This window comes from Orycteropus afer, unplaced genomic scaffold (assembly GCF_000298275.1).
Source record: "Orycteropus afer afer isolate SDZICR_OR568_19922 unplaced genomic scaffold, OryAfe1.0 scaffold00005, whole genome shotgun sequence".
NCBI lineage: Eukaryota > Metazoa > Chordata > Mammalia > Tubulidentata > Orycteropodidae > Orycteropus > Orycteropus afer.
The window spans coordinates 16,516,403-16,536,992 of NW_006921592.1; the positions used below are offsets into that span (position 1 = coordinate 16,516,403).

General features: G+C 40.5%; 1 protein-coding gene across 1 annotated transcript in view; it reads right to left on the reverse strand.

Annotated features, from left to right (window-relative positions):
* TLE1 (TLE family member 1, transcriptional corepressor) overlaps positions 1-20,590 on the reverse strand; it is a 112,118-nt gene that overhangs the window by 53,827 nt on the left and 37,701 nt on the right. The window contains exons 7-8 of the mRNA XM_042780667.1: positions 5,320-5,524; positions 4,577-4,593 (exon numbers count right to left, since the gene is read on the reverse strand). Coding sequence (XP_042636601.1) covers positions 4,577-4,593; positions 5,320-5,524 — 222 coding nt within the window. The remainder of the gene's footprint in view (positions 1-4,576; positions 4,594-5,319; positions 5,525-20,590) is intronic.

Below are 20,590 nucleotides of genomic sequence, written 5' to 3' on the forward strand. Positions count from 1 at the left end.
AGAACTTAAAGATTCGGAAAATCGTGTTATACAAACTAAGGACATGTGTCCTAGAGTGTTCACCAAGTATGTGGCTATACAAGCTGCTGTTAAAGAGATTAAATCTGTGATTGATAGATTTAACCAACTAATACAGCAGAAGATGCAATGGCTTAGACTGAAGGGGGCAGAGAAAAAAGATAGAAGTAACGCTGTCTGCCTCTTGGAATTCTACAGGCAGCAAACAGGCCAAAGGAGCTATATCTGTTGTTCTCCAAGGAAAGAAAAGGACCATCCCTGGGGCAATTCAGAGATGAACAGAACTGTTGGAAGGAGCACAGAAAGCAGGGTCTTCTCAAAGGGTGGGCCAGAGTCTTCTGGATCTCAAAGGGTGTGGGGCCATAGCCTTCTAGGTTTCAAAGAGTCAGATCTTCATTAACTTGCTTCTGGGAGCGTGGGGCTGTGGTTAAGGTATGCCAGGGAGGCACAGGGCAATCCAAAGCTGAAGGGGCAGGGCTGTCACAGCCAAGGGGCAGAAGAACGGGTTCTGCTGGGGCCAAGCGGGTGGGGTCACCACTCAGATGGACTAGAAGAATGGAGTCCTCCAAAGCTGAGGGAGCCAAGTTGTTGGCCCAATGGATCTAGAAGGTAGAGCTGAAGTCGAGGGCTGAGGGTGTCTATACAGAATTGAGGGCATGGCCAATATCCAGAGCCTGGAAGGCAGGGCTACTGCCCAAATAAGTCTCAGGGAACAAATTACTATTTTAGGACTGAGAGCTAGTGTAAAGTGTTCTGCTGGGTTTTGGACCTGTCTCAGGTACCTGTTATTCCTTCTTCCCCTCCAATTTCTCCCATCTGTAGTATTTCCACCTTGTGTCTGTTCTACCACTGTACTTTGGAAACAGATTTCACAGATGAAGAGGAATTTTGCCCCAGGATGGAATATGCATGAAGTCTCACTCATATTTGATTTAGATGCTTTACAAGATGAGATTCTGGACTTGGAAGTTGATTTAAGACTCTTGAGATGACATGATAAAAATGTGTTTTGTAAGCAGGAAGGACACGAATGGGGAGGGGCAGCAAAGAGTGCAATGTTATGGATTAAATTGTATCCCTCCAAAACATGTGTTGTAAATCCTAACCTCTACGCATACAGTCAGGAGCTCTGGTGGTACAGTGTCTGAGGCATTTGACTGCTATCTAGAAGGATGGAGGTTCAAACCCACCAGCCACTCCTCGGAAGAAAGGCTGGGCAATCTACTTCTGCAGTGACACCCACCTCAGAAACCCAAGGAAGGGTCGTTATGAGTGGGATCACACCACTACAATGTGTTGCGTTGTTTTTGTTTATGCATATGGTTATTATCCCATTTGGGAATCCGGTTTTTGTTATGTTAATAAGGCAAGATCAGGGTAGGGTATATTTTGAGTTAATCTCTTTTGACATATAAACACAGACTAGACAGACAGAGAAATAAGGTAAGATAGATGTCAAGACATAAGGAGAAAGCCAAGGAAGCAGGCAACAGAAGCTAAGATACAAGGACTTTTCTCCAAAGCCAAGAAAGAGAGAAAGCCTTCTCCTAGAGCTAGTGCTTTGAATTCAGAGTAGTTTCCTAAATTAAGAAAGTAAATTTGTTTGTTAAAACTACCCATTTATAATTAGAAATACCATTTGACCCAGCCATTCCCTAAGTAGGTATATATTCTAAAGAAGTGAGAGCCATGACAAGAACAGACAGATGCACACCCATGTTCATCACAGCACTATTTACAATAGCCAAAAGATGGCAACAACCTAGGTCCATCAAGTGAAGAATGGATAACCAAACTATGGTACATACACACAATGGAATACTATGCAACACTAAAGAATGATATAGGATCTGCAAAACACCACATAATGTGGATGAACTTGGAGGACATTATGCTGACTGAAATAAGTCAATCACAGAAGGACAAATACTGCATTAGTCTATTATTGTAAAAGTTAAGGAAAGGTTTATATATGAAAGGAAATTTTCTTTGTTGGTCACCAGGAGTAGGAGGGGAGGGGAGGGAACACTATAGATAGGTAGAGATAAGTATTGATTTGGGTGAAGACAAGGGCAATGTACCAAATGTGAGTGATCAACATGGTAGCATTGAGGAAGAGGAAGACAGAGAGAGGTACATGGGAGGTACAGACAACAAAGATGAACCCTTTTGCACATACAGTACTGCGTTGTCAGTGAAGGCAAACAGGGGTCTACGGGTGGATAGATGGGTGGACAGCCTGAACTATTAGGTATGTCTATGAAGCGGGGAGGAGCTCTGGTAGCATAGTGCCTAAAGCACTTGCCTGCCAACCTTAGAAGGCTGGCGGTTCAAACCCACCAGCCACTCCTAGGAAGGAAGATGAGGCAATCTACTTCTGTAGTGATGCTGCCTCATAAACCCAAGGAGAAATCACTATGAGTCGGGTCCAACTCGACGGTACATAACAACAACAACATGAAACAGGGAGTGTACCCAAGACCTGTATAGAGTTGGCAGAAAATGGTCCTATAAGTGTACTTGTATGATCTGTAAGAATTCCCAGAGGTGTAGTAAAGCTGATAAGGGACAAGGTTGTAGTCACTTCTTGGTGACAGCCAGCTACCCAGAGGGACCAAGTAGTTGAACCAGTGGGCTTGGGACCACAGTCGCAGGGGACATCAAGCTCAACTGGCATAACATTCTACACAAAACATTGCTCCACCTCCTACTTTGGCAAGTAGTGATTGTGATCTTAAAGGCTTGCAAGCAGCCATCTAGATGCAACGATGGGTCTCTCCCTGTCCAGAGCAAAGAAGAATGAAGAAAACCAAAGATACATGGGAACAATTAGTCCTGGTACTGGTACACCATGAGATCCGCAGCCTATACGACTATGAGACCAGAAGAACTAGATGGTGCCCGGCTACCAATGTCAACCACTTGGAAGGGGATCTATGTAGGAGATCCTGGATAGAGAGGGAGAACAATGTGGAACAAAACTCAAAATCATTTGGAAAAAAAAAAGGGGGGACCAGGTTTTCTGGTTCAACAGAGCCTGGTGAAACCACTGAGACTATGGCCCCCACCTGACCTTCAGGTCTGGTATTGAACCCACACCTGTGGCTTCCAGCCAAACAAAAAAAAAGGCATATGAGTTGAACATTTACCTGAGGTAGATACACTCCTTGGAGATAACAATTATGGGAGAAAGAAGGGCTGTTTCTACACAGGGAGACAGCTCAGGGGGCAGGAGTGCATGGAGGGATAGACACAGGAAAGAGGTAACTATTGGGAGGAAGTGGAAGGGGAGCTGTTGCATTGGGGTAAATTGTAGTCAATGTCATGAGACAAAGTGTACATGAACTGCTGTATGGAAAATGAATTTGCTCTGTAAATTTTCACCCAAATCACAGTAAAACAAACAAACATATGAATAAGTAAATAAATAAAACTACCCATTTATGCTATTTCTGTTATGGCAGCACTAGATGATACACTAGTTGTATATTTTTTCTCCCCTTTTCCACTCCCAACATTTTCCAGAGAAAACTTCTAGTACAAGAATTTAAAAACAAACTAGCTACCTTTTCCCTTAAGCATTATGCATTCTCCAAACACATCCAGATAAAAGAAGTACACCAAGATCTGTCTCAAAAAGCATTTCAGAGGCAGCTACTATTCTAGATAGAAGAGAAAAAAGAAAATTTCAACTTTTCAAACTGAAAATATTTGAAAATCATCCCCTAAACTCTAAATAAAACAAAACAAAAAAGCAAAATGATGCCGAAGTTCAGTATCCCATTTTTTACCATATTCGATTAAAAATGGTCAAAATTTAAGATTTAAGAGATACATTTTAGATATGGATCTCCTGCACAGCTAAATGGTAGATACAAGTATAAATCAAATGTGCAGTGAGCGTAACAGGCAAAATGTAGGCTGATGAGAAGATGCAGTCTGTAAGCACATAGCCACATCTGTTGAATTTCCTTGTTTTTAAGAGCTTGCGCACATGCTCAGCTCTTTGGTCTAAAATAAATTTAAGTTCAAGTTTACACCCCAAGGACAATTATTGAAAACAAGCCAGATATGGAAACCTAGCAACTAAGATGCATTCACAGAAGATAATGAATGGTTTAGGGAGAAGTAACACATTCCTAACACAATTTCATGTAGAGATTTTGACCTCTTTCTCATAAAACTGATGTTTTATATAGATATAAATATAATATGCTTTTAAACTGCAGGCATCCTGGACTTGTAATACAACAATAAACATATTTTTAAGCGAGGTTAGGACACATATAGATCAAAGTGTATTCCCAAGTGAATAATCAAACCAAACAGTTTTGTCCCCAAGCCCCTTTCATCTAATGTAAGTTTTATGGGAAAGACAAGAGGGAAGGAAATAGTCATATCCAAAAAAAAAAAAAAAAAAAAAAGAAAGGAAGGAAAATCTCGGGCACTGAGAGAAGAGAGAGCATGTGCGTCTGGGCCTGTGTTTAAAGAAAGACAGCTCAGAAAGCATTGTAGGAAAGAGTGTGTGTTTATGTGCAGCAGGCGCTTGGGTACTTACTGTGCCCGGTTCTCTGTCTGCTCCCGAGGTAACCAAGAAACGCACAGATATGCCCGTTCAGACACAGAGGCAAGAACAGAAATAAAAAAAAAGGGGGGAATAATTAGAACACAAGCCCCAAACAGTTTTAAAAATGGCTTTTATTTATGTAAGTCATTGCACATTCCTAATACAGTGATTTCCTGAAAATTACAGTATTTTGTAAACATAAGATTTACAGTTTAACCATACACAAAACCTATTTTTTTATTTCTTGACAGAATAAATTACTTTTCTTCAAAAAATTAGTCAAGTGCAATTTTGCCCAATATTTAATGCATACTAGAATTAAAGCCTATGAAACTAAGTAGTAACAGATGCAATTATCAAACCTTTCATTTGAACACATTCACTTCCAAATTTAACTTCTTATTTCGCCCCATTTAACAACATTACTTTCTTTGAAAATTACCCAATTAAGCAGTTAACAGTTTTCCATAATATGGTACAGGCCACTGGCATTAACTAAGCCGTTGCCAAGATGTCAAGATGCCTGCAATCTAAGAGACTGAGAAAGCTACAAATCTCCATGTCAAGCCCTGAAAACTTGAACCGTGTTTCAGTGGCAAAGCTTTGCTACAGTTCCTCTTATCTCATTGTTTTCTCTCTGCATTAGGTGGGGCTTTCGTTAGCGATGCACACAATTTTGCAGCACTGTATGAGTATTAGGACCAAGTCCTAATCTGGCTTGCCCGGCCTCTCACCTCTGTGGTGCTCTGCATCATGGTGCTTCTTGTCATCTTTTATTGCCAAGTGAGACTGCCCACTCAGAGCACTGGACAGCGCCAGGAGGCCAGCGCTACCCCCGAGGGGTGGGATTCCAGGAGGCTGAAGTCCCGAAGGGTGAGGTGTGAGGGGTACTGGGGGTCCATGGCCATGAGAGAGATGCTGAGCTTGTAACTGCTGCTGCTGTTGGTGGCAGTGGTGGTGGAAGAGGAGGTGGAGGAGGGACAAGAAGAGAGGAGAGAGGAGGGAAGAGGGAGGAGAGAAGACAGAAGAGACAGGAGAGAGAAGAGATTATAGTGGTGGTGGTGGCAGCATCCAGGGAAAAACAGACGTGACATAAAATGACAGAGGAAACAGAACAGGTTAAACATACACACAAAGGAAGTAAAAGAAGAAGAAACAGGGAGAAAATGGGAAAAAAATGTAATTAGTACTTTCAGTTCATCAAAAGCTTCTTTTACCTACTTAGTAATCTCTCCTCATCTCCTCCAAATATAATCCTCAGATCAACCTACACTGTAACTGGCACAACACACCCACTATGAATGTAGCTGGTTACCATTTGCAAGCCTGGCTAAGCCAGTAAGCACTCAAATGTTAGTTCCATTGCTATGTGCCTCCAAGTATAAAATCCAGTATATCTCTGAATCTGAGATGCCAGAGATTTAAGACTCACTCCAATTTCAGAGAGATTCGATTGTGTATGTGTATGGGAGGAAGGAGGGCTCATTGGTAAATTACAGTAACCCAACCCTTCTTCAACTACCAGTACCCACTGCCATCTAGTCAACTCCAAAACGTGGAGACCTATGTGTATCAGACTAGAACTGTTTCTAGGGTTTTCAACGAATGCAAGTGCAATGACTGCACTAAGCCTTTCTTTTCAAGGCATCTCTAGGTAGACTTGAACCCCTAACCTGGTTTATAGCCAAGAATGTTAACCATCTCTGTCACTTAAGACTCTAGTTTCAACTACAGTTACCCCGTTATTAGGTTTACCTCTATATCCTTTTATTAACCTACCACAATGAGACAAAACAAAAATATTATCTTTAATTAATAAATTTCGAAAGAAGGAAGAACTTGTATCTTGATGTCAATTAAGCCCCACACAGGCATTTGTTTGTGCCTTACTTCATTCAGCTCTCACAGAACTATGAGGAAGTACTGAAGGAACCAAGGCTCAAAACACAACTAGGAAATTGAGGAACTTGGCCCACTGGGCAGGAGGGGACTGAAGTCAACGCAAGAAGGACCCCTAAAGCTGAGCTCTATGCTTATTGTACCCCCCAAGAACAGAGCACTTATTTTAGGAAACCATGCTTGCTGTAGATGGAAGAAACCTTACAGGTTTCTCCTAAGCCTCACATCTCAGCCCCACTGTTTCTGTGTTACAGGTGAAAACACTGAGACATAGAAATGTTAAGAAATTGACAAGGAAAGTAGTTTTAACCAGTTGTGCGGGATTCCAACCATGCTTACCCAAGTCCCCAACCCCAAATGCTTTATCCATGACACCCATTCCAGAATTATAAATCTATCTGTTCACATTAAAAGGTATCGTTGCTCTCCTATATTGTATTTAATACCAGGTTGTATCAAATGAAAAAGTCTCCAAGAAATGGCCTTTGCACCATAAATCTGGCCACTTTGCAGCTGTCCAACATAAAACTCATTTTTGAGGAGATAGCAGAAATGATTAAAGCTCAATTTCTAAGGTATAATGTTAGAAAATTCTCAAGATTCTGATTTGTGCTCACTTCCTGGGGACTCAATTACTCGTTTTATTTATTATTCCCTTGCGTGTACTGAATATATTAAATCTTCACGCATGATCTTCTATTACTTCCACCCAGAACACCAATGTTTAAACTGAATCCTAAACATGCTTCCCACCTTCAAGAGTAAGAGAAAACAACATCACTGAAAACCAGAAGTCAGCTGTTCATGGTAATTTTACAGTAAATTTCCAACCACGCCTAGCATCTTTAAGAGAATCTTCAGGAGTCAACCTTCTTTTAAAACTTCCATGCCTTGCAAAGCAAGTACAGTTCTAATTAGAGGAAAAATGCAAAAGGGGACGAGGTCAGAACAGGCAGCATTAATAGTATTCGTGGGAAGTATTTATAAACTACTCATTCACCATTTGAGATCACAGTAACGATTTCTGTACGCATAAAATCACCTTCCTGTCATCCCAAATACACTAATTCTCGCTCTGTCACCTTTTAAGAGCTCGCCAATAGTGAGACATAAAACTGAAGGAGCTGGCAGCAGTGTCACGGTCCACTAGGCATGCTCATTAGCACTTAATTAGAAACTAGACACCTGCCATAAGAAATGTGCTTGGAGAAGAATGAGGAACAGGTCTGCCCTACCAGCAATTACTATCATTACTTGGAGAATCAGAGCTATGTCCGGCTTGGGGGTGGGGTGAGGAGTGCAACGATGCATACACAAGCGAGTGCAGCAGGGTAATTAAGCACAGCATTGATTAAAGGAAGATGAGAGAGCCTAAGCTGAGCGGAAGGAATTTCACCACAAGGTGGAGGACACCACTCTATTACCACCCACCCCCAAAACACAAAGAGTGGAGTCACCAGAAAGGAGTGCTAGTGGTCCACTGGTTAAGGCATTTGGCTGCTAACCAAAAAGGTTGGTGGTTCAAATCTACCAGTCATTCCTTAGAAGTAAGATGAGGTAGTCTGCTTCCATAAAGATGTACAGCCTTGGAAACCCAATGGGGGTTGCTATGAGTCAGAATCCACTGGATGGCAGTAAATATGGTTTCGGAGTTTGGGTGTCACCAGAAGACTTCATAGGTGGGGTTTTATGTCAAAGGAAATACAGAAAAGGAAAAAAAAAAAAAAAAAAAACACCTGTTACTGTAGAGTTGATTCTAATTCAAGGTGACCCCATGAATGTCAGAATAGAACTATGTTCCACAGAGTTTTCACTGGCTGTAACCTTTCAGAGTAGATTACCAGGTTTTCCTTCCAAGGCATCTCTGGGTGGATTTGAACCACCAACCTTTTGGTTAGTAGCCAGACACTTAACAGTTTGCCCAAACACATATGCAGATAGCATTTGATACACAAGAAGGAAGAAAATATTTTGTCCAAAATCCAACTTAGCTTTTAGAAACAGGAACCGGAAAGTAGACCCTAACATATTACTTAAGAGAGAGATACTATCTGTAATAAAGAAGCTTCACCACAGCTGTGAAGTAGACATATGTGGTTAAACACAGTATGTAAGCTAATAACTATCAATAGGGACATTCAACTGCCTAGCTGGCAACAGGTAACTCCCACTTCTACTCGGATCTGGCTTTCCAGGTGCTTTAAACTAACAGTTAGTTCACTGTTTGTTATTAAAGGTAATTACCTTCTTCCATCCTTAGTTTAGCCACCTTGAAAGCTTACACAAAAAATCCTATCAAACAGGAAGGAATGATAACTACTGATACAATAGGATGGATCACAACTACTGAACATGGTGCAGTACAAAGAAACGAGACTACTACTACATCTCATTCTACTTCTTTTGTTGATGTACAGTGCTCATAAACAATGTTTTCACACCATTATCCATCCTGAGCTCAGAACACCTGAGGAAGGGAGTATAGGCATTATTGCTCTTATTTCATAGATGATCATGTTGCTGTCATTACTGCTGTTAGCTACCATTCAGTCAGCCCGTGACCCAGTGAGTGCATGTACAATTGAACAAATTGCTTCTCCATCCTGAGCCATCACCATAATTGGTTGTGGATCAGACCACTGTGATTCAATGGTTTTCACTGGCTGATTTTCAAAAGAAAATCACCAATCCTTTCTTTTTAGTCCATCTAGACTCCACTGACAGATGGATTAGCTGCTGCACATGAGGTGCAATGACCTGAAATCAAATCTGGGTCTATCGCATGCTGTTGTGAGATGCCATCAAGTCAGTCCCAACTCACAGCAACCTTATGTGCAGCAGAACCAAGCACCAGCCAGTCCTGTGCCATCCTCCCAAGGCTTGCTATACCTGAGCCCATCGCTGCAGCCACTGTGTCAATCCATCTTGTTAAGGGTCTTCCCTTTTCTCATTGACCCTCCACTTTACCAAGCATGATATCCTTCTCCAGGGACTGGTTCTTTCTGACAACATGACCAAAGTAAGTGAAATGAAGTCCAGCCATTCTTACTTCCAAAAAGCATTCCAGCTGCACTTCTTCTAGGACAGATTTGGTTGTTCTTCTGGCAGTCCATGGTACTTTCATATATTCTTCAACACCACCCACCACAATGCAGATGCATAAACTCTTCTTCGGTCTTCCTTATTCACTGTCCAGCTCTCACATGCATATGAGGCAACTGAAAATACCTGGCTTGGGTTAGGCGCACCTTAGTCTTCAAAGACATCTTTGCTCTTTAACACTTTAAAGAGGTCTTTGGAAGCAGATTTGCCCAGTGCAATATGATGTCTGATTTCTGACTATTACGTCCATGAGTGTTAATTGTGGATCCAAATATAAAGAAATCCTTGACAGGGTTCATCTTTTTTTCCATTTATCGTGATACTCCTTATTGGTCCAGTCGTGAGGATTTTTTTTTTTCTTTATGTTAAGTGTAATCCATACTGAAGTCTGTAGTCTTTGATCTTCATCAGTAAGTGCTTCAAGTCATCTTTGCTTTCAGCAAGCAAAGCTGTGTTGTTTGCATATCATAGGGTGTTAGTCTTCCTCCAATACTGATGCCACATTCCTCTTCATATAGTCCAGCTTCTTGTATTATTTGCTCAGCATACAGATTGAGTAAGTATGGTGAAAAGATACAGCCCTGACAACATCTTTCCTCATTTTAAACCACGCAGCATCCCCTTGTATTGAAAGGACTGCTTCTTGGTCTATGTACAGGTTCTACATGAGCACAATTAAGTGTTCTGGAACTCTCATTCTTCACAATGTTATCCATAATTTGTTATGATCCATACAGCCAAATATCTTTGCATAGTCTGTAAAACACATGTAAAACATCCTTCTGGTATTCTCTACTTTCAGCCAAGATCCATCTAACATCAGCAATGATATCTCTTGTCCCAAGTCCTCTTCAGAATCTGGCCTGAATCACTAGCAGTATCCTGTTGATGGAATGCTGCAACCATTTCTGAATTATCCTCAGCAAAACTTTATTTGTGTGTGATATTAATGATATCGTTCGATACTCTCTGCATGGAAAATGCAAGTTCTACCATAGAATTGATACTGTCCCCACACTCAGTGATAAAACCACCTTTCGACTCGACGGGACATAACAACAACAACAACAATAGTGACAAACAGGAGTTTGTGCTTAGATTTGATACTGTTGAGAGCTGGTATGGACTGAATTATGTGTCCCCAAAAAAACCCTAACCTCTGTACCTGTGAATGTGATATTGTTTGGAAGCAGAGTCTTTGCAGATGCTACCAGTTAACATGAGGTCATACTGGAGTAAGTAGGTCTAATGCAATCTTAGTGGTATCCCATAAAAGAGAAGAGAAACAGAGACAGATAGAGGGGAGATGGCCACAGGAGGATGGATTTCATGCTGCAGCTACAAGCCAAGGAACCCCTGGAACTATCAGAAGTAGGAGAGAGACAAAGAAAGGATGCTTCTCTAGAGCCTCCGGAGCAAACATAACCCTGCTGGCACCCTGAATTCAGTATCTCTACGGAAATAGAGCAGCAGTCATGACATTAGAGGACATGTAACACTGGAAAAGTCAACTGCGAAGGAACTGTTTCAAGTGCTGAGGAGCAAGGATATCTCCTTGAAGACTAAGGTGCGCCTGACATAAGCCATGATATTTCCAATCGCCTCGTATGCATGTGAGAGCTGGACAATGAATAAGGAAGACTGAAGAAGAGTTGATTCTTTTGAGTTGTGGTGCTGGCGAAGAATGCTGAAAAGTACCATGGACTGCTAAAAGAACTAACAGATCTGTCCTGGAGGAAGTGCAGCCAGAATGCTCCTTGGAAGCAAGAATGGCCAGACTTCGTTCTCACCTATTTTGGTCATGTTGTAAGAAGGGACCATTCCCTGGAGAAGGATGTCATGCTTGGTAGGGTGGAGGGTCGATGAAAGAGGGGGAGGCCTTCAACGAGATGGATTGACACGGTGGCTGCGATGATGGACTCAAGTATAGCAGGGATTGTGGGGCTGGCGCGGGATCGGGCAGGGTTTCGTTCTGCTGTGCATGGGGTCGCTATGAGTCAAAAATGACTCGACGGCACTTAACAACAACAAAACGGAAATAGATCGCCCAATCTTCCTTCCGAGGAGTATCTGGTGGGGTTGAACTGCCAGTCTTCTGGTTAGCAGTCAAATGCATTAGGCACTATGCCACCAGAGCTCCCGTTAAAGAGAGGCCATCATTTACTCCCACCTCTCTTCCAAGGAAGTTTAAAGAAGAAAACAGACTAAACAGAGATGTCTCTGGCTCCTGTCAGAAGTAGATGCTTAAAAAACAAGCTTATTTTCATGACAAGAAGTTCATTCTCAAGATAAAACACTGCATCTGTCCCCTGCAGAGCAAAATCTGCACATCATTTGAAAAACTGTATTTTAAAACACGGTATTAAAAGTGGGAATGTTCAACCTTCTATGCATTCATTCCAAAATCAAAACCAAACCCATGTCATCAAGTCGATTCTGACTTACAGCAATCCTCTAGGACAGGGTAGAACTGCCCCATAGGGTTTCCAAAGCTGTAATCTTTATGTAAGAAAATGGCCATCTCCCATGGAGTGGCTGGTGGTTCAAACCACCCATCAGTCAGCAACTGAGCACTTAACCACTGTAGCACCAAGGCTCATTAACCATTCGTTAGGTTACAATTAGTTAACAGTTTTTTTTAAATTAATGCTTTCTGATTTACATAGGAAAGGACACACATGCAAAACTGTTTGGAAAGCTAGTATTAGAAAAGACATCTTTGATGAGCAAAGGTGATTATTTAGCAAAATTTTAGCAAAAAAAGTGCTTCTCGGGCTGTCAATTTAGACCAGTGTCTCACCTGGGAATATGTGGTAATGTCTGGAGACAGTTTTGGTTGTCACAACTGGTAGAAGATGCTTCTGCTAATGGATAGAGGCCAGCAATGCTGCTAAAAACACCCAATAACACACAAGACAGCTCCCCACAACAGAATTATCAAGTCCAAAATGTCAGCACCGAGTGTGCTGAAAAACCGCAGTCCAGACCTGAGCCTGAATTATGTCCCATTACATCAGAATTCATGTTCTTGCTTGCCAACTGATTACCAAATTGTTATTTACAAAATAAGAATACTTCTAAATATTCAAGTATTCACTTACCTTTCATCACCATCCAAGCATCTTGTCACAACTCAAAACCTAAACATCTGCTTTCTAGAGCTGACTCCACTAACAATTCCAAAATAAACAAATAAAATGGGGGGGGGGAGGAAAATTCCTATTTTATAAACAATTTGGGAAAGAGCTGCTCTGTGAACTTTTACATGTTGGCGCTGTGGTGCCCAACGTGAATCATGGCAAGCTTTAGGTTTGGGGATAAGGAGATAATGTACTTAACTCTAACCCAAACAATTTGAGGAGGGTGGAAGCGAGACAAGGAAAACAAATACCAACCCTCGAGTTAATGATACCTAAAACCCACAAGGAATAAAGTAACCTCATCCATGTCAAATAACAGCCACACATTTGGAATTTTAATTCACATTTTACTTAGTGCAGCACAGGTCAATTATGTTACTATAACAAAACTGACTTTGCTGTTTACATTCAGGATTTTAATGTAAATGCCATAGTGGTTTCTGTATTTTTGTGTTTATAATACAAGTACAGCCTACACAACTGTACTGCAGCTGCCTACACAAGTAGGAAGGACACCCAGTATGAGAATGAAGACCAACACCAGCCTTATCACCAGATATTAAGCTCTGTTCCACCAACCACTGAATCAATTTTAATTTCTGAAATTAATTAAACCTACTTTATGTAACTTCAAGAAAACTATGTCACAAAGATCACAAACTTAACCCAACCACAAATAAAACCCATGCCCCAAAATGGCATCTCTGATCATAAAAGCGTGACAGTAAGTGGCATTTATAGCACTTGGTATTTAAAACCTTAAAAAAAAAAAAGTGAAATGTAGCATTTGTTGACAGTTCTATCCAAATCACTCTTCCTCTCTTCCTTGATTTTTGCTATTTCCCTATTCTTTAAAACCACTCTGAGTCTTATCCTGGGAGGCTGTAGGAAAAGAAAATAGGTATACTACAGGAAACAAGGAGCTCTGGTAATGAGTCCGTAATGATACTGCCTACAGACACTGCCTCGGAAACCCAAGGAGGAGTCAGGTCCGACTATGAGTCAGGTCCGACTCAATGGCACATAACAACAACAGTAAACAAGTGGGAAAAGAATGTCTGGCAGCAGAAACATCAAAGGCACTGTTAGAGAAGTTATCTAAAAACCTCCCATTATGTGAAAAGCCTCTCACCTGAAGAGAGGCAAAGGTGACAAACAGGCAGAAACCGCTGGGGGGCAGGGGACGGACAAGAATTCTCAAGCCACCCGAAGACATTAATAATAACAACAACAACAATAACATCCCCTTGAAAGATCCCATCTTGAAGCAGGAGCACACAAGATAAACTGACACATACAAGCAAAAGGATGGCCTATCTGTAGACAGACTACAAGAGCAAAGAACCAAAACTCTGAGAAGGATTTCAACTCATCTCTACTTCTCCTCGGGGTCCCTGGGTGGCACAAACAGTTAAATGCTAGACTACTGTAGTCTGATACACCCTTTCAGAGACAACCTTTGGGAAGAAAGGTCTGTTGATCTGTTTCCAAAGAGTCGCACCCATTAAAATCCTAAGGAGCAGTTCTACTCTGACACACATAAGGGTTGCTATGAGTCAGAGTCAACACGAGGGCAACTGGTTTAGTTTTCTTTGTTTTCTACTCATTTTACATGTCAGCACATTCACATGGGCCAACTCATCCTGCATGACCCCTCCCCCAATGATTCCCCTGCCTTGCTTGCCCCACCTTCCCTGAATGACTTAGGGTTGTGACAATGACTATAGCCTTAGAATTTAAAGGCCTGAATTAGAATAAGTTTTTAAATTCCATGTTTAGAGAGATTCTTCAAAAACCACATAGTGCACATGAAAAGATGCTCCACATCACTAACCATCAGGAAAATGCAAATCAAACCCACAATGAGACGTTATTTCATACCCACTAGGATGGCTAGAATAAAAAAACATGGACAACCAGAAGTGTTAGGGAAAAAGTGAAAACCTCATACACTGTTGATGGGAATGTAAAATGGTATAGAGTCACTTTGATAAACAGTCTTTCTAATATCAAAAGGTTAAAGAGAAAGTTATAATATGACCTGAAAATTTCACTTCTAGGTATATACCCACAAGAACTGAAAATACATGTCCATACAAAAACTTATACCCAAATATTCCCAAAAAAAACAAATTCACTGCCGTCGAGTTAGATCCAACTCATAGCAACCCCTCCTTGGGTTTCCAAGGTGGTATCTCTATGGAAGTAGATTGCCCAACCTTCCTTCCAAGGAGTGCTGATGGGTTTGAACCGCCAGCCTTCTGGTTAGCAGTCAAATGCCTTAGGCACTATGCCACCAGAGCTCCTACCCAAATGTTTACAGCAGCATTATCCTTAAGAGCCAAAAAGTAAAAATAACCCAAATGTTCAACAACTGACAAAAGGTTATTACTGTGGTCTATCTGTGATATATCTATACAATGGAGTATTATTCATAAAGAATGTGAAGTTAATGAAAAAAGGAATAAAGTGCTGATTCATGCATGCTGCAACACAGATAAACCCTGAAAACATCATTCTAAGTAAAAGAAGCCAGATATAAAATGCTACACGTTGTATGATTCCAATTATATGAAACATCCAGAAAGACAAATTCATAGAGATATAAAGTAGACCACTGGTTGTCAAGATCATGGGGCAGGGTCGAATAAAAGTAGCTGCTAATTCTTTCTGGAGTGATGACAATATTCTGGAATCAGTGGTGAAGGCTGCACAACTCTGTGCTCTTCTGTGCACCAAATCATATACTTTAATATGGTGAATTGTATGGTACATCAATTATAACTTAAAAAAATTAAAAATCACACAGTAACTCCTCAAATGGGGTACTCTACTCTACTCTAGGACTTAAGTTTCTCCCTCTAGAAAATCAAGAAGGGGAAATATTACAGTGCTTTCTACCAAGATGGCAAGTAAAAATCGTATGAAAATATGTGAAGAAATAAAACTTTGCACAATATTAGTTTCAAAAAGTAAACACTGTACCAGCAACTTTTCTGATAACTAAAAAGCACACTGTCTACATGGAAGCACCCAGACACTGAGGACAAACCCCGCTATTGGCAGAGAGACACCCAGCTGTACTTCTCAGTAACAAAGTAACTTAACCAAAGGACACATAGGATGGATAGAAGCCTTCTTTGCAATATTGCTCCTTTCTCTTTGGAAACTTAATAAAAGGCAGAGCCGTTAGAATTTAAGCAGAGGTTGTGTCACCACACATAAGCAAGTAGTCTTGGAAGACCACGTTTGCTTTAGTCATTTCATCTTCTGCTCTTGGTAGCAGGATATGCATTTTCTCCTAGGGTGAATTTGTTTTACAAAGAAATTTACAGTCCAGTTATTGATGGGCTTTCCAGGGATTAGCCATATACTCATAAGAATAAGAGGCTCACCTCATCCTCTTAAACTTCACACACTACAATCCCATAGATAGCTGACAGCTACAGTCAAAGGAGAAAAATAATCCAACATTTTGCTAATACTTAAACCAATCATTTCATGCAACAGTAGAGAGTCCTTTAGGTCTACAACTCAATCCCTTAAGTATGGACAGCCTGAAAGACTCCTTTTACAGACTCATCAGTAATCTATATACCTACCAAGCTACCCCCTATACAAAAACACATCTCGTCAGACATCACAAAATACCCTTGACTTCTTTAACTTCATACTAGTTTTAAAATGCATAGAGAATTATAAATTTGTCTATGAAATAACTCAAAAAAATAAATAAATAACAAACCCACCACTATCAAGGCGATTCTGACTCATAGTGGCCCTATATGACAAAGTAGAACTGCCCCATAGGGGTTCCAAGCCCCTAACTCTTTACAGAAGGAGACTGCCTCATCTTTCTCCTGCAGAGCAGTTGGTGGGTTCGAACTGAAGACCTTTTGGTTAGCAGCCCAACGCTTTAACCCAGTACCACCAGAACTCCTTGTCTATGAAAGAATATATAAATCTCATCAGTAACTCATGCCCCCAAAGCCCTTGACAGAAGTTATATTCATGGAAAGCCAGATCACATGCAAGTAAGAAAGAAAGGAAAACATGGTTGCCTCTCTAACCCCCATCTTGAGTTCCTAAAGTTCACAGGCATGGCTATGGCAAACATCTTTTTTTTTTTTTTTAATTTTATGCCATGGGAAGGGGACAATCTCCATTGGATATCTTGCATTTTCTCTCTCTTTCTCTCTCTCTCTCCCCCCAATTCTATCACAATGATCCATTTAACCCTCAGCACCACCAAAACACTGTTCCCTTTGCTATGCTGAATATTGAAGCCAGTGATATACCTTGTGCTCACATTCCTGCTTCTCAACACCCTCTCTCCATCTGTTCCCAAACTTAATTTTTCCCCTCTCCATTCTGAACTTAAAGTTTGTTCATCAAAAGTTGAATAACAATGCTTTTCCACTGCTGTGTCCTTATTGTAAGTTATTCATGCACAACAACTTCATGGCAGGAGAAGAGCATCTGGCTGGGGCTAATCTCAAACCGGACATCCATGTAACCACTAGAAAAGACAAGGAAAGAGGTGGCCTGCTGCTCAGAACAACCACCCATCCCAAAGGCTCGGCCAACTTGACCCCCAGACTGAGTACAGGTACTTAGAGAAGCCAGGCAGACAAAAAAGCATCTCAGAGAGTTGAGACCACGTGCTGGGTGAAGGATTCTAGCCAGCATCTTAAGCCCACAAAAGTTCTGCAAGGTAGGTGGTATTATCCATATACAGTTGGGGATACACTGACAGAAGTTAAATAATTACATGAGGTCACAACTATAAATGGTAGTACCAAATGTCCCAGCCATGTCCATCTGATTGTTGGCCTATGTGTTTTCCCAGGTAACACACTACAAATGCTCTTTTATAAACTACTACAGACACCATGAAGTTGGCGGCTGAGTCAAAACAGAAAATACAACTATGTGATTGCTTTCTCGAAGAGCAAAAATTTAAAAAATACCAATACAGCTGATTACTTTTCACCTTTAGATCAAAAAGTGAACCCTCTTTCTTCAGAGGTGAAAGAAATTCCTAGAGTGATGAAAACAACCTGTAACTTGAGAGAAATGTGGACAAGATGGGTGTATGCATTTGTCAAAAATGGCCAAACTGGACATGTAAAATCTGTGCATTTCACTTCATATAAATCACACATCAATTTTTTAAAAATCTCTGTGTGTATATATAGGTGAGAGTGTGTATATCTATGGATATGTGAGTATGTGTGTACGGAAGTGTGTATAAAAACCAAAAACCAAACCCACCGCCGTTGAGTTGGATTTGACTCATAGAGACCCCACCTTGGGATTCCGAGGCGGTATCTCTACAGAAGTAGATTGCCCAATCTTCCTTCCGGGGAGTGGCTGGTGGTTTTGAACTGCCAGACTTCTGGTTAGCAGGCAAATGTCTTAGGCACTAAGCCACCAGAGCTCCCAGAAAATGTGTATATGTATGTGAATTATATATCATATAAACCCAATTGAAAAAAACCCAATAGGGGTCATTGTGAGTCAGAATCAACTTGATGGCAGTTTTTTTGTTTTGTTTTTTTTCATGTAGCCAAAAACCAGTACACAAAATGTTACAACATATGTTAATCTATTTTGTTTTGGACATTTTTTTTTGTAACAGAATTCCAAATTTTTAAAAAAGAAAAGAAAACCTTTTCTAAGAACGTTGCTTACTTTAAAGTATGAAGACTATACTGATTTAAAAACTCAAGCTATCAAATGAGTAAGTTCCTTTCCCACAATGCAACTTTTTTCTAAAACACAAGTGAATCATGTCAAGCCAAATAAACCGTGGGCTATTAAGATCTCTGCATTATTAAATATGCCTTTTATTGTTACAAGAACAATAGAAAACCCTATAAAAAGCAAAATTCAAAAAGTGGGGCTGCAGTTATTCTGCTAGTCATCAAATTTGCTATCAGCCAAAAGCTATTAAAAAAAAAAGGCTAACAAAAATATTTCAACAGTTCCTCCATATACTAAATATCTAAGATGTTCTGTAAATATCTATTTAAGTTCTGTAAACATCTATCTAAGGTGTTCTGTAAATATCTTTCTTAAATGCCAATAATCTATGTAATCTGAAGGCAGGTGCTATGGTAGAAAAGATTTATAATTGAGTATTGTCTGTCTGATACAAGAACCAAGTTTTCCACACTGGTGTGAAACTGGCAAGATTAAAACATACAATAAAGACAGAAAAAGCTAACCTTTTTCCTCTTCTGAAAGAGCATCCACAGGCCCAGGACACAAGTTGAGCTTACCTAGAAGCTTGGTGTCCTTGAGAAGCTGTAACTTTTTCCAGGTTTGCTAAAGAGAAATATCTTTAGCCCTGTCAAGCAAGCAGTAAGCCCCTTGATTGCACCTTAAAGGGAATGAGAATGTTTCGGCTCATTTGCATTTTAAAGGGTACTCTTTCATGATCTTTCACACTTGTAATAGATGTCTAAACCGTTAAATTACTATTTCTTTTCTTAGCCTGAAAGTCAACGCAGACGAAGAGTGTGGCCTCTTCCATTGTTCTTCACCCTAAGTTGGTCCCTGAACAATACTGACAGCTGCTATCAAACCCGGCTGCATTTACTCTGGGAGCAGCTGCTGTGTGCAGAACAGCCAGCCTCTCAGTACCTTCTCCCCTCTGGGGAGTCAGGTTGACACACTGCATGTTCAATGACGGGGTCCAAAGGTCCACTGAATTGTCAACCCAATTTTACGCTACTTCGATTTTCCAGGACGCACACAACTTCTTTCAAGCAAAAAATCAAGCATATGCCAGAGTATGAAACTTATGGTGTGCGATAATTATTGATCACTACAAACTTTAAAAGAGCCTTCTGACATTAATTAATGTATGATCCCCAAACTACCATTATGAAAACTGCACATGCTGGTATGCTGGGACCATGCAAAAGTCTTGAGTTGGGTCTGGTTCCCTGATTGGAATCATTGTTACTATGTTATCACAGCTAATCTGCCTTCATAATCTCAACATATTTCTCGGAGTAAAGCCATTTGTATCATTAGCAATTCACATGCCCTTCTAAAGTAATCTGTTATTTTTATTTTCTGACTCAAGTAGAAATAAGTCTTACCTATAAACATCTGTTATGTACAACTTCTTCCTTTCTAAACTGTAGGTCAGAAAAGAAATTCACAAGGTTTGGGTAATGTCTTTGAGGATTTAAAAGTAAGTAAAAGTTTTACCATCAAGAAATTTTATGTTAAAATTAGAACCTATCAGAAAACAAACATGTTCCACAAAGTTTAACCGGGTACTTGAGAACTGCTTTGCATATGTTTTCCTTTAATCAAAATAGGCTTTTCCATCCTCATTCATTTGGGTTAAAAAATTCTGTGCTTGAGCTACAAGTACAATTTGCTATTAGTCTGTGCTAATCAAACATGGTACATGCAAAAGTACCAGTGAATATTTGATTTGATCTCTGAAAGAAAGCAATTCATTACATAAGAAAAGGGTACAGAAGGCAGCAGACAAATGCAGATGTAATTGTGTTTTTTGTTGAATGTGATTAGAGAGCCCACTAAGTAACAGTCAAAAATGTGATACTAAAGGGGGAAAAAATGCAGCCTGGATGTGGGGGGAAGAGGAGGAGGGGAGAACTGTTTATGCAGAGCTAAGCTGTCAAGTGTAATAAAGCAGCTTGAATAAAATTTAAGCTGAAAATCCACTGAAGCTCCCCATTTCAGGGAGGAAAAAGCTATTAAAAGGAAATGAAGGTCACCCTCCCAGTTTATTTCACCTAATTGACTGCCAATAGCTTACCACAGGCAACCCGACTGCAGATCTGCAATTGAGAAACTGATGAAAGGAGAGTTTTCAAGC